General features: G+C 60.8%; 1 protein-coding gene across 1 annotated transcript; it reads left to right on the forward strand.

Annotated features, from left to right (window-relative positions):
- Window positions 1-2,232: 2,232 nt before the first annotated feature.
- PSMF1 (proteasome inhibitor subunit 1) lies at window positions 2,233-9,156 on the forward strand. Its single transcript, XM_084271724.1, has 7 exons — window positions 2,233-2,448; window positions 3,394-3,546; window positions 3,995-4,077; window positions 4,687-4,872; window positions 6,621-6,668; window positions 8,663-8,821; window positions 8,935-9,156. Exons 1-7 carry the CDS (start codon window positions 2,320-2,322, stop codon window positions 8,984-8,986), a joined length of 810 nt encoding a protein of 269 aa, XP_084127850.1. The 5' UTR covers window positions 2,233-2,319; the 3' UTR covers window positions 8,987-9,156.
- Window positions 9,157-12,401: the final 3,245 nt, after the last annotated feature.

Consider the following 12,401-nt stretch of genomic DNA (forward strand, 5'->3'; position numbering starts at 1 on the left):
CGGCATCGCTCCTGCTCCTGGCTTCGCTCTGGCTGCTCTGACAACAGCACCAGCATGCCGGGCTGCCAACACGAGGCACTTGCCTCGCAGCACTAATGAGCCGGCTCTGTAATCTTTGTCACCTCGTTAATGATTTGGCTGCTGTACCCCAGCCGGGGCTGTGCTGCCCGCTACCTCCCACGTAGCTTGCAGGCCCCTAACTCGCATTAGGGGAGCCGCTTTCATGTGGCCAGTGGTTTTCATCATCAATGAGCCATAGAGCGAGCGAGACGCTGCAGCAGAGGAAGGAGCCGACAGGGAGCCAGGCGGCGCGGGATGGTGCGATGAGGCACAGCGGGCGCTGGAAAGGCAGCTTTGATGTAGTGGCAGCCAGCCCTGGGGACATGGGCTCAGGTACTGTGGGTGCCCAGCTCCCAGGAGGGTTCTTGAGGCTGTTGTGAAGGGATGAGTGCTGGAACAGGCTGCCCAGAGAGGGGGTGGGTGCCCCATCCCTGGGGGTGTTCAAGGCCAGGTTGGATGGGACCCTGGGCAACCTTGTGTAGCTCCAGGCCTGGAGGTTGGTGACCCTGCCTGTGGCAGGGGGGTTGGAGCTCTGTGACCCTTGGGGTCCCTTCCAACCCATGCCATTCTATGACTCTATGATTCTGCGATTCAATGACATCCTGCTTTAGCCCATGCTGTGGCCTTGGAGGGGCTACTCAGGCCAGGGGGTTTCTCGGCACCAAAAGTCACGCCTCATGTATGGTCTGGTGCAGCCGTCATGACATGAGGGTGGGAAAACAAATTAAGGATGGACACAGATGTGAGACCACAGGAGGGCAAGCTGATGGATGGATAGGAGCGCGTGGTGCTGGGTGAGAGGGTGAACAGCGTATGGTGGGTGAACAGCAGCAAGTTGGATGAGAAAACAAAAGCTTGGTAACACAGCTTGTGTGCAATTTCTGCCACTTCTCACCCCACCAAGGCACCACCAGCTCCGGTGGTCGCTGGTCCCAGACACCCACAGGCTCCTGCACCTGCAGCGGGTCTGCAGGCAGGCAGAGGAAGCCTGTTAGTGGCACTGGGATGCAGGAGTCAGGACCAGGTTTTTGGAGGAAGACTCACGATTTCAAATTCTGCCCCAGGATGGGGCGATTCAGATGAAGCTACTGGTACCCCCTTTGCCCACCCAGGGACAGGCTGTGCTGGGAAAGTGCAATGTGGCTACCATCAAAGCCTGCAACCGCGGCTGGTGCCCGCCGGGAGCGAGCTGCGGGGCGGAAACACCGCCTGCCGCTCTGAATCACAAGCCCAGCACTGGAAAAGCTCCGGCTGAGGCATTTCCTGCTGTTCTCATGGCATCCCCATCCCATGCCTCCCGCGCGAAGCTCCCGTGCTGAAACCCCAGCCCCATGGAAAATCAGTGGGAGCTTTCCTGCCGAGTCTGGCACGGCCCACATGGCTCACTGGGCTTTCAAGCCGTGGCCATTTTCCATGGAGCCGGGACTGGTGGGGGGAATAGTGGGGGGATGCAGCAGCTCCCCAGCCAGTGCGGCACCGGTTGGTGTGAGCGGGCAGTGGGGAGCTGCTGGGCAGGCGGGCCTGCGGGTCTGCGGTCGATTGTTCAGCCTCAGTGACTTCTTGATGGGGGTGGAAATGGAAAGAGCGAACAGTGCGAGTTAATTAATTGACGCATAATGAAGTCAAGGCGAGCGTCCCCAAGGAGCCGGTGCTCGGGTTGGGAAAGCAGCAGTGGATGGTGTTTCCACTCCCGGCGCGGGGCTGAGAGATGCTGAGCCGCAGCTGCCCACCAGCCACGCTGGGGACTCTGGCTGCGGCTCAGGGGCAGTGGCAGCTCTGACAGAACGCTGGGTGCTCCCAGTATCGCTGCCCTGGGGAAGGAGCTGTGGGAGCAATGAAACAAACAACCCTGCCGAGGGCCGCTCGGAGTGTCAGCCCCTTTGGCCCTGGGGAACGGGCTCCTGCCCGCCCCCGCCCGCAGGCTGCCAGGAGGAGCCGGGGCGGAGGGTCGGGCTGTGTGCGGCCCCGTTGCGGGGGGTATCGGCGGCCCGTGAACCCTTCGGCGAGCCATTAACTTCCTCGGGTGAGGGTAACCGCCCGCTCGCCCTTAGCCGCTGCGGCCCGGCCCTCGGGGGAGGCGGGCCCGGGCCTTGCGCAGGGGACGGGGGCCCTCTAGTGAGGAGCGGCCCGCCCCGGCTTCGGCCTGCCTGGGGCGGTGCTCCGGTCCCCGCGGCGCTGCCGGCCCGGCTTCTCGGGGCCTTGCCCAGGCGATTCCCCCGCGGGCCCGACCCGGCCCCGCCTGCTCGGCGCGGCGCGGCCATGGCGGGGCTGGAGACGCTGTACGCCTGGGCGCGGGCCGCCATCTCCCGCCCGCAGGACGCGCTCATCTGCGGCGTCCACTGGGAGCTGGTCGGGTACGGCTACCGCTGCCTCGGCGCCGGCGACCAGGTACGGCCCGGGCCGGGCTCCGCCGGGCTCGTCCGCTCGGCTCCTCCGCCGCGTAGGCCGCGGTCGAGCACCGGCCTTTCCTAGCGCCGTTCGCCGGCACCGCGCGGGGAACCTGGCGCCCGCTGGCGGGAGGCGGGAGCCGTGCGGCGCCGGGAGTAGCTAGGCCGGAGCGGGTCAGAGGGGCGGCAGTGCTGCTGGGAGAGCTGCAGCGAGGGGTCCCAGTGCTGGAGGAGTCGGGGTAACAACGGGAAGGGTGTCACCATGGGGCTGAGGGGATCTTGGTGGTGGGGAGGGCGATCCCCTACTGAAAGGTGGGTGTCCAGTGCGGTGTTGGGGGGGAAATGTGGTGTCAGGGGGAGCCCCAGTGCTGGGAACTCTGGTGTAATACCAGGGAGGGGCTCGGTGTGATGCTAGACCCAGTGCTAAGGGTGGGGGAGTCTAGTGGTGCGATGCTGGGGGGTGTTGGGAGGGTGCCTGCTGCAGTGCTGGGGGGAGTGGTGGGAGTGCAGGGCACAGAGAAACTCCCAGTACCAGGGGAGGGGGCCTTGTGGGGCAGTGTCCCCCAGCAGCGCTGCTGTGGCTGGGACAGACAGGATGCCATGCTACCCCCCTAGACAGCTGTGTCACCTGCTGGGGAGCTGAGAGGTGCCAGGCAGGGAAGACCATCATTCCCCAGCCTGGGTCTTTGTTGCCTTCTGCTCAGCCAAGGGTGGTTGTGTCCCTCCTGTTCCAGCGCAGGGACCCTGTGGGAGGCCAGCAAGCAGACAGGACCAGCCTGCAGGAAATAAAGCCGTGCTCCTGGAAGTCACTGAGGCATCCCCTCCTGGAGACCTAGATCCACTCCCAGAGACTTAGATCCCCCCCTCCTGGATCAATCCGTGTAGCCAGGACAAATCCCCCTGGGCTTGTGGGCAGGGTCTCAGCAGCACTTCTGTCTTGTTGCAGCCAGGTCCAGATGAAAGGAAGTCAGAGCTGCTGCCCACGGGCTGGGAAGCCAACAAGGAGGTGTATACACTGCGCTACAAGTCCGTGGATGATGCCCACGAGCTGCTGCTGAAGGCCATCATGGTGGAAGACAGTATGATCCTCAATGTCATGGTGAGCACCAGGCCTGATCCCTGTGGGTTTGGGGTCCTTCAGGTGCAGTGGCTGCTACTGCCCAAAAGGTGCAGAAACCAGCAGGGTCCATTTCTTAAAGGTTTGCTGTTACTTGTCCTACCTTGCAGCAGTGTTTGTCCCTCAGGGTGGGACAGACCCAGGGTTGCTAGGGGCTGCAGACCTGCCTGCACAGCACCAGATGTGGCCCAGTGTGAAGCTGGTCAAACACCAGCTGCATCAGGGCAGGAGTGTGGTTTGCTTTGCACACTCTGGCCCAGGAGCTGCTGCTTTTTGTCCCCTTCTCAGCTCAGGATTTTGCTGCAGATCTCTTTTCCTGTCCCCCATAAGCACCGTGTGTCCCAGGCTCCTGGCTGTGGCTGTACCTGCTCCTTCCCTTGCTCCCAGCTCTGCTGGGCTGCTGACTCCATGTTTCCCCTGTCTTTGCCAGGATCGTAGTTCTCAGAAGGTGGCAGACGTGACCTTGGCAGTGGCTGACTACATCAACCCAGAGCACCTGGAGGATTTCCACAAGTAATCACAGTTCCTTAGAATTTTCTGCAGGAAAAAAAATGTCCCCCTGGCATGGGAAGGGTATCAGAGACCAGATTAGGAGGAGCGTGGAGAACTCTCCTCCCCAGTACAAACTCTGAGGGCAGTCCAGCCAGCCCCTTCCTCTGCCTCCTTCTACGCTGCTGGCAGGCAAGAGGGATTTAGGGGATAGATCTGAGCCCAGGGGAGAGTCACCCTATGTGAGAATGGGCTGGGCCAGCTCAGCACTTTTACTTCCAGAGCACTGCCTGCCTGCTCTGTGCTTGATGGACACTGTCCAGGGGTGCTACAGCTCCAGTCATGGCCCCAGACACCCTGTGGTATGTGCTGTGGTGTCCTCCAGTGCAGAACTGGTCATGTCACAGCCACAGCACAAGGGAGTCCTCTGGGCTGGGTGGCACCTCTGCCCTCTCAAATGGGGTCAGGGCTTTGGTGCTGCTGTGTGTTGTTACCCTTTCCTGTCTCCTCTGTGCTGCCAGGGGATGCTTTGGGCTTGTCCATCCCCTCACCACCCTTCTTGCAACCTGTCCAGCACCTTGCACCCAGGTGCTGTGGCCTCCCCAGCCCGCTGCTCACCTCTCCTCCCCGCAGGGTGTACAAGAACACTGAGGAGCTGAGGACAAGGATTGCTTCAGGCATCATTGCTCCCCTCGGGGCCCCCACAGAAAAGGCCAAGAAGGAGCCTGAGCCAGAGCAAAAGGATCCTGACTTGCCCCGGGATTATGACCCCCTGAGGATCCCTCCTCGGCTGCCAGCAGGCACGAGAGCGCCCTTGGGGTGAGTGAAGAGCAGGTGGCTGCTGACAGTCCTCTGCTGGAAGGGACCTGGTGCTGGCACAGCTCTCCAGACCTCCCCTCTGCCCCCCCATCTCACGGGGTGGGGAGCAAAGGGAACCCACCCCTCTCCATCCAGTGGCAGCCCCCTTGCCCACATGCTTGGCTTGGTTCAAGTTGCCCACTGAGGGATGGCCTGTTCTGGAGCTGTGTGGTGGTTTGACCCTCCTTTGGCATCGCCTGAGGGGGTGGCTGGGGACCTGCAGACCAGTGTGCAGGGCTGGGGATAAGGGGAGGGGTGGGAGGAGGGAGCCCCTGCTCTGTGCTGGGTGAGGGTCCATCAGGGCTTTGGGGCTGGCAGAGCAGGGGCAGCAGTGGGAAGGGTGGTGCTGGCTGCAGGAGGGTCAGCAGGGTGCTGGGTGTCAGGTGGAGCCGTGGGCTCTCACAGAGCTCATGGCAGGGGGAAGAGGGCCTGGGGTGGGTGCAGAGCTCTGCCATGGCTGGAGCTGCCTCTGAGCCTCCAGCCTGCTCTGGCTGGTAGAGCTGAACTCCCAGGATGGTGCACCCAGCTGGGACTTGGAGCCAGACCCAGGGGGTGTGGGCTTGGTGGTGGTGGGGACAGAAATCTCTTCTCCTTGCTCTCCTGATCCCACTTTCCTTTTGAAGCCCTTTGCTGGCAAAGCTGGGGATAGGGGACACATGGGACATGCTTCACCATTCCTCCCTGGCCCTTTTGTGTCCAGCCATCCCTTGTATGTGGCAGGCAGGCTCCCCCCCCCTCTCTCCCTCCCTCCCCCCCACAAGCTGAAATCCCCTTTGACTGGAAGTCAGAGACACTGTGGTGGCTCTGCCATCCCTTGGGGACCAGCCCTGGGTTCTGCCTTTCGTGTCACCTCTCCCTTCTTTAACTCCAGTGCTGTCTGCTGGTGCTCAGGGTGCAAGATGCTCCTGGGGGAGGCCTGGGCAGACAGGCTGGAGCTGGGCACAGCTCTGAAACCCTGTTATTGGCACATATTATTGGCAAGCAGATGTGACAGCTGGCTGCAGGCTCACTGCCCTGCTGTCCTTGTGCTCCTGGAAGCAGGATTGTCATTGTGTCTCTGACTGGGTCATGCTGGAGAACCTGGCATAGCCTGGCACTGCTCAAGGAGCCCCTGGCTTGGAAACTCCCAGCATCCAATGAAGGAAGGTTTAGATTAGATATTAGGGGGAAGTTCTTTGCAGAGAGAGTGGTGAGGGGCTGGAACAGGCTGCCCAGAGAGGGGGTGGATGCCCCATCCCTGGGGGTGTTCAAGGCCAGGTTGGATGGGGCCCTGGGCAGCCTTGTGTAGCTCCAGGCCTGGAGGTTGGTGTCCCTGCCTGTGGCAGGGGGTTGGAGCTCTGGGTCCCTTGGGGTCCCTCCCAGCCCAGCCCAGTCTGGGATCCTATGATCACACACAGCCCCAGCCCAGAGCACTGGGAACAGCCAGGCCCCCTTCACCTCAGCCAGCTTCCCTCCAGCCTGCCATGCACACCAGTGTCCACACCCAGCTGCACCCTGGAGCAGGGAATGCTGTGCCCTGGGACCAAGGGAGCTCCCAGTGCCAGCCTGCTTCTACAGCACCCCACAGCTCCCAGAGCCCTTTGTGTGCTGCAGCATGGGAGAGCACCCATGGGCACACAGCAGCACCCACACTGGAGGCACCACCCTGCTTGCTCAGTCCATGCAGCCCCTTCCCTGCCCCCAGCGTCTCGCTGTGCTCTGTGTTTCAGTCCCTCGAGGCCCTTCGCTGTTGGTGGGGAAGACCTGGACCCTTTTGGGTGAGTACAGCAGGGAGAGGTCGTGCTTTGGGTGCCTGGGGAGCGGGGTGCTCCCCTGCTCTGCCCTTGGGGGGAGTGTGGGGGTGGCTGGGGACCTTCTCTGGGAGCAGCTGGGGTCTGGCTGGCTCAGGCATCCAGCGAAGTGCCTCTCAGTGCGGGCAGCCATGGGGTGGTTGCTCGGTGCACATCGCAAGGGACCAACTGCCAGTTGCTGGAGCTCAATATGGTTCTAATACCGTAGTAAGGTCCCGTCTCTTGCATAGATGATAGGTTGCAATCTGTGTCTGTTTAATAATCAGCTTGTATTCATTTAACATGCAGTAATTCCTTCAGTAAATCAAAGCTGAATGCGTCGTTAAAGTGAATGTAAGCCTCTAATTTAAAATGTTACCAGCTGCTGCCTCTAAAAACCCAGCAGTCTGGAGAAGGGGAGGCTTAAAGCCGAGTCCACAGATTCTCCAGTCCTGGTTGTGAGCCTCACGGGTGTCTGAGGCACTCAGAGGAAGCCTGAGTAAAAGCAGGGCTGGCTGGAGGACCAACCTTCACAGATACATCTCAGTCTTTGGTTTGGCTGGGCGAGTAGAACCTGTCATCTTTCATTCTAGATAAAAGCACATAGTCAGACAAAAAAAAACCCCAGCTCTTGGAGTCATTGCAGAGCATCCTGTGGCCCAGGGGAGTCCTCTTTGGAAACACTCTCCTGTGGGGATGGCAAATTTTTTCCTTTCTTGCAAGACTTGGTTCTCCCTGGGTTTGGCTAGAAACGAGCCAGCTGAAAATGTCCTGCCCAGCTGGAAGGAGAAGCCTGGAGCCTGGGTGGCTGGAAGGGAACCCAGTAACGTGAGGAGAAGGGGTTCAGTTGTGGGGGGGGAACCCTGTTTCTTTTGCTGCCTCCAGCCCTTCATCAGAAGTCGCTCTGTAAATGACAAAAGGAGGCTGGAAATGGCAGCAGGTCGGTGTGGTGACACCTGCCAGCGCTGGGGCTGGAGACACAGACTCCCAGGCACATCCTCACGGGCCCTGACTGTCCTGGGGCACTTTGGGCAGCCAGCCTGGCGTAATGGAACTCATTAGCAGGGATCTTAATGACTTGTGTGATGGCAGTGGTGTCCAGAGGCTCCAGCTGAGTTTGCACAAAGCCAATGAATGGCACTCGCAGCGTGGGAGCTGCCCTGGGCAGCATTTGACTTCCAGGCAGCTCTTGGGAAGGGCTGCTGGGACCCACAGCTTGTGACACTGCACAGGGGAGGATGTGCTGCTGGCCTGGGAGAGCAGGGACAGGAGTATAGACCAGCAGGTCCAGTGCTTTCCCAGGGCATGGGCAGCACCACACCAGGATTTACCAGCCTTTGCTGAGGGCCTGAATGGCTCCTTGTAGCAGGGAGAGGGAAGCTGCCTCTCCACTTCTCCCAAGTGTCTGTTGGGGCTCTGAGGAAGGTGGGTGAGGGCTGTTGTTTCCCTGTGCTCCCCTATGGAGAGAGGCTGAGGGAGCTGGGCTGGTTCAGCCTGGAGAAGAGAAGGCTGTGGGGGGACCTCATTGCAGCCTCCCAGTCCCTGAAGGGAGCAGAGGAACAGGAGGGGAATCAGCTTGTTAAAGGGCAGAGACTGGCAGGACAAGGGGGATGGAGTGAAGCTGAAGGAAGGAAGGGTTAAATTGGATATTAGGGGGAAGTTCTTTGCAGAGAGAGTGGTGAGGGGCTGGAACAGGCTGCCCAGAGAGGGGGTGGGTGCCCCATCCCTGGGGGTGTTCAAGGCCAGGTTGGCTGGGGCCCTGGGCAACCTTGTGTAGCTCCAGGCCTGGAGGTTGGTGTCCCTGCCTGTGGCAGGGGGTTGGAGCTCTGTGACCCTTGGGGTCCCTCCCAACCCAGCCCAGTCTGGGGTTCTATGATTCCTGTGCTCAGCGTTCCTGCAGCAGGGCTCTGGCACAGGGGCACACTTTGCTTTTCTCTCACCAGTGCCAATCTCATCTCTCTCTCTCCCTTTCTTCTCCCCAGAGGTCAGAGTGGGGGAATGTTTGTGGATCCTCTCCGGTCTGGCATCCCTCAGCCTGGCATTGACCCCTCATCGGGCATTCCCGGCCGGCTGCCGCGGGGAGCGGTTCCACCAGGCGCCAGATTCGACCCCTTTGGCCCATTAGGGGCTGGCAGATCTGGGTGGGTATCTGGCTGTGCCTACCATCCCTAGCCTGCTCTCTGGGCTGCCCCTGGATCTCCTGGCTCTTCCCTGGTGCTCTCTCTCCTCGTTTGACTCTGCTCTTTCTTTCCAGGCCGGATCCCGACCACCTTCCCCCTCCAGGCTATGATGACATGTTCATGTGAGGAGTCACCGCAGGGCTTCCCGTGGCTGTGGACAGAGTGGTCTCCTGGGAAGGAGGAGCACTTTCCCCTCTTCACTCCCCCTTCCTTAGACTTGGCTCTTTTCAGCAGCGTTTTGCTTCTCCCGTGTGTCACAGCAGCTATAAAGGTTTCCCTGGGTGCAGGGCAGAAGACGAGGCAGCAGGTTCATTTCTTTCTGTGCTCCTCTGAGGGTGCCCAGCTGTTTGCACCCAGCTGGAATGGTCCTGCCCCATGTGAGGTGGCAGTGTGGGGTGCGTCCTGGCCCTCTGAGAACAATCTGGGTGCTGTGGGGTTCCCTCTGCTTCTCTGAGGTGGCGTCCCTGGGGTTACACTGACAGTGGGGAGGGCTGAGCTGGCTTCTCGCTGCTCCTGTGCTGGGGAGCTGTAGTCACCTCACTGAAGGTGCCAGCTGGAGTGGCCTCCCCACCAGAGATGGTTTCTTTCTTGCTCTTTACCCAAGCAAGGGGCTGATCTGTGCAGTGGAGAGCTGGACCCCTGCCTCCCTGGGCACAGCCCCAGCAGCAGCCGAGATCAGCTTCCCCGTGGCTGTGCCCACTGGTGTTAAAGAGCATCCCTGGCAAAGCTGTTCGTGTGCATGAGAAGAGAGAAACTGAATTACAGTCCCCACGTTGTGCCCTCTCTCCTGGAACTGTGATGGTTTTGCATTCCTGGGGTACAGGTGAAGCTCTGCCAGCAGAGTGACCAGGGCTGCCCACCCAGCACCATGTCGGAGCGATGGGAGGGAGGGTGCTTGGTACCCACCCAGTCCTGCTGTGTCCAGGGGTTCAGCTTGGCTGGGGCATTCGCTGTGCAGGAGGGGTTTACAGGAACACACTTCCCTGCCCTCAGTCCTGTTGCACAAGGCTGGTGTGGCTCTGCCTGGCTGGACTCTGCCAAGCAGCTCGTGGAGGATGGCTGAGCTCTGTGGGCTCAGGCTCCTGAGTTCTGCGAGCCATTTCCCTTACCCACAGCTCCCCCCAGGTCAGTTAATTTTGGGGTTGCAGCTCATCCATCTTCTGAAGGGCTCATACTATTCTTTTTCTTCTTATGGCTTGCTTTCTTGGAAGGATATTCATGAGATGGAAATAAAAACCTGACATCAGTGCTGTGTTCGTGTTTGCTGGGGGTGTCTCCCAGCCCCTCTCTTCCCCACCCTGCCAAAGGAAACCCCAGAGCTCTGCCCAGCCCCTGCCTGCCTTTCCTGGGAGGAATTCCTGCTGGGAACCTGCTTTGTACCTTCCCCAGAGCAGTGATGCTTTTCCCAGACGATGTATTAAGAAGATGAAGTGGAGAACAGCCCAGCCCTGGCTCTGGCTGTGCTCCTCGTGGTAATTGGCTCTCCAGGGTCTTGGATGCCAGTGGTACGCTGCGTGCAGCCCTGCTGGCAGAAATAAAAAGGGGGAAGTGATTCCTTCCCCCCCCCTCCCTTCCCCTTTATTTTCCCCAAAGGCTTTTTCCTGTTCAAACCCCTTTGCCTACCAACACAGCTAATAAAGCTGAGAGAGGGTGAGTGTGACCCCGGGGCTGCATGCAGGTGGGAGTGGGGAGGGCTGGCTGTAGAGATTAGGTTCTGAGGGCATCCCCTGCCCCTCCCCAGGGCTCCTGTGTGGCCCTTTGTGTTTGAAAGAAGTGTGAGCTCAGGTCTGGCAGGGATGTCCCATCCCATCCCATCCCATCCCATCCCATCCCATCCCATCCCATCCCATCCCATCCCATCCCATCCCTGCTGCGTGTCCCTGGGCCCTTTGGTGGACGGTCCCAACTACAGACCCACAGACGGGCACTGGACGGTGCCCCTGAGCAGGGCTGAGAGCGGATGGGTGGGATGGGCAGAGAGACCCTGGGCCATTCCTCCTGCTTGTCCCCTCCAGCCCCTCAGCTGAGCCCATCCACAGCTTCATCCCCAGAGAAAGAAGCCCCCCAGCCTTGCTGTGTGGGGGTTGAGACACACAGGGTGCTGCAGGGCGAGGAAACGGCTTTGGCCTTATCAGGGGGGCCCCTCTCTGCAGGAGGCGGCTGCTTTCTGTGCCTGAATTAATCATGTTCTGCAACCTTTCAGGAGGGAGAGACGCAGACGGCTTTGATGGGGCTAATTAAAGCGAGCCAGCGCCGGGAGAGGCTGTGCCGGGTCCTGATAAACAAGCTTTTGTCTGCAGCGTTCTGCCCCAGTGGGCTGGAGCTGCCGTGCAGCTGGGGGAGCAGGTGGAAAAGGAGGAGGGTTGTGAAGGGGGTAAGTGCCCAGCATTGAGCTGTGCCCACCACAGCCCCGTGCCTGAGCCTCGGGCTCCCTGGGGCTGTGTCCTCTGCTCGGAGGATGGGTAAAAGGAGATGAGGATCCTCTCCAGGTCAGAGGGTGCTGGGGATGGCAGAACATCCCTGCGGCTGGCGTAGCTCACACCAAAGGGCCTGGAGTGCAGCGGAGGTGGCTCCCTGGGTGCCAGTGATCCCAAGCACATTCCCTGCTCCATCTGCAGGGCTGGTGGTGGGGCACAGACCCCATTCCCCAAGCACAGTTTGGGGGCAGCTGTCCCTGCTGAAGGGCTCCTACCACACCGAGCATGGTGGCTGCAAGGGCGAGAAGGGATGTCCCCGTTCCCTGGCCGTGTGTCCCCATCCCTGGCACGGCTGCTGCTAACCTAACTGATGTAACACATTAACATGCAAGGGAGCACAGCAAGCCACACACCTCCAGTTCATTTCCTGGGGAGGCTGGGGCTGGCGTGTGCGGTCTTGGCACAGGCACAGCCCTCCCTCCCTCCCACAGCACCGGCGAGGCGCTTCCACAGCACGTCTGAAGAAAGACACTGGATTATCGGTAATGGCTTCAGATCCCTGGAGAGTCCTTCAGGCCATCTGCCAGCCCGCCCAGCCCAGTGGCATCTGCCCTGCACAGCCCCAGAGGCAGAGCCCCCGGTGCTGCTAATTACCCCGCAGACGATGCTCCGTCCCCGGGATCCCGTGTGTGACGCGAGGGAGGGACCGGTGTCTATTGCACAGACAGGAAGACAAAGCATCCCGTGTTATATGGGACTGGGAAAGGCATGCTGGGCTGTTCCCCCTTTGCTCACCGCTGGCATGAGCAGAGACACCCTCAAAGCTCCGGAGCTGGGGGACTGGAGACCTCCGTGCTAAGCGAGGGGATGAGGATGGTGCAGTGGCAGTGCCGGGGGAACCAGCCTTGTGCCTCCTGCTGCGGCCGTGCTGCCCATCCCCGTGGTGTCAGGACGACCTGCCCGAGGTGCAGCCGTGCGAAGAACAGGGCAGTGGCCCCTGGCCCTGCTTTGCCCGGAGGCCCCGGGTCCTGGGCTGCTGTCCAGCACCTTCAGCAGGACCCTTCCCCTCGGCGCTGGGCAGGGTGCCACCCGCTCCTCCCCAGTGCTCACCCCACACCTCCTGC

The sequence above is a fragment of the Gallinula chloropus genome (genome assembly GCF_964237585.1).
Source record: "Gallinula chloropus genome assembly, chromosome: 16".
Lineage (NCBI taxonomy): Eukaryota > Metazoa > Chordata > Aves > Gruiformes > Rallidae > Gallinula > Gallinula chloropus.

Bases quoted from the DNA above. Each gene is read 5' to 3' on its own strand.
- PSMF1 (XM_084271724.1), top strand. From the start codon at position 2,320: ATGGCGGGGCTGGAGACGCTGTACGCCTGGGCGCGGGCCGCCATCTCC. The intron at 3,547-3,994 runs GTGAGCACCAGG...TGTCTTTGCCAG, and splicing joins GTATGATCCTCAATGTCATG to GATCGTAGTTCTCAGAAGGT. The intron at 4,873-6,620 runs GTGAGTGAAGAG...TCTGTGTTTCAG, and splicing joins GGCACGAGAGCGCCCTTGGG to TCCCTCGAGGCCCTTCGCTG.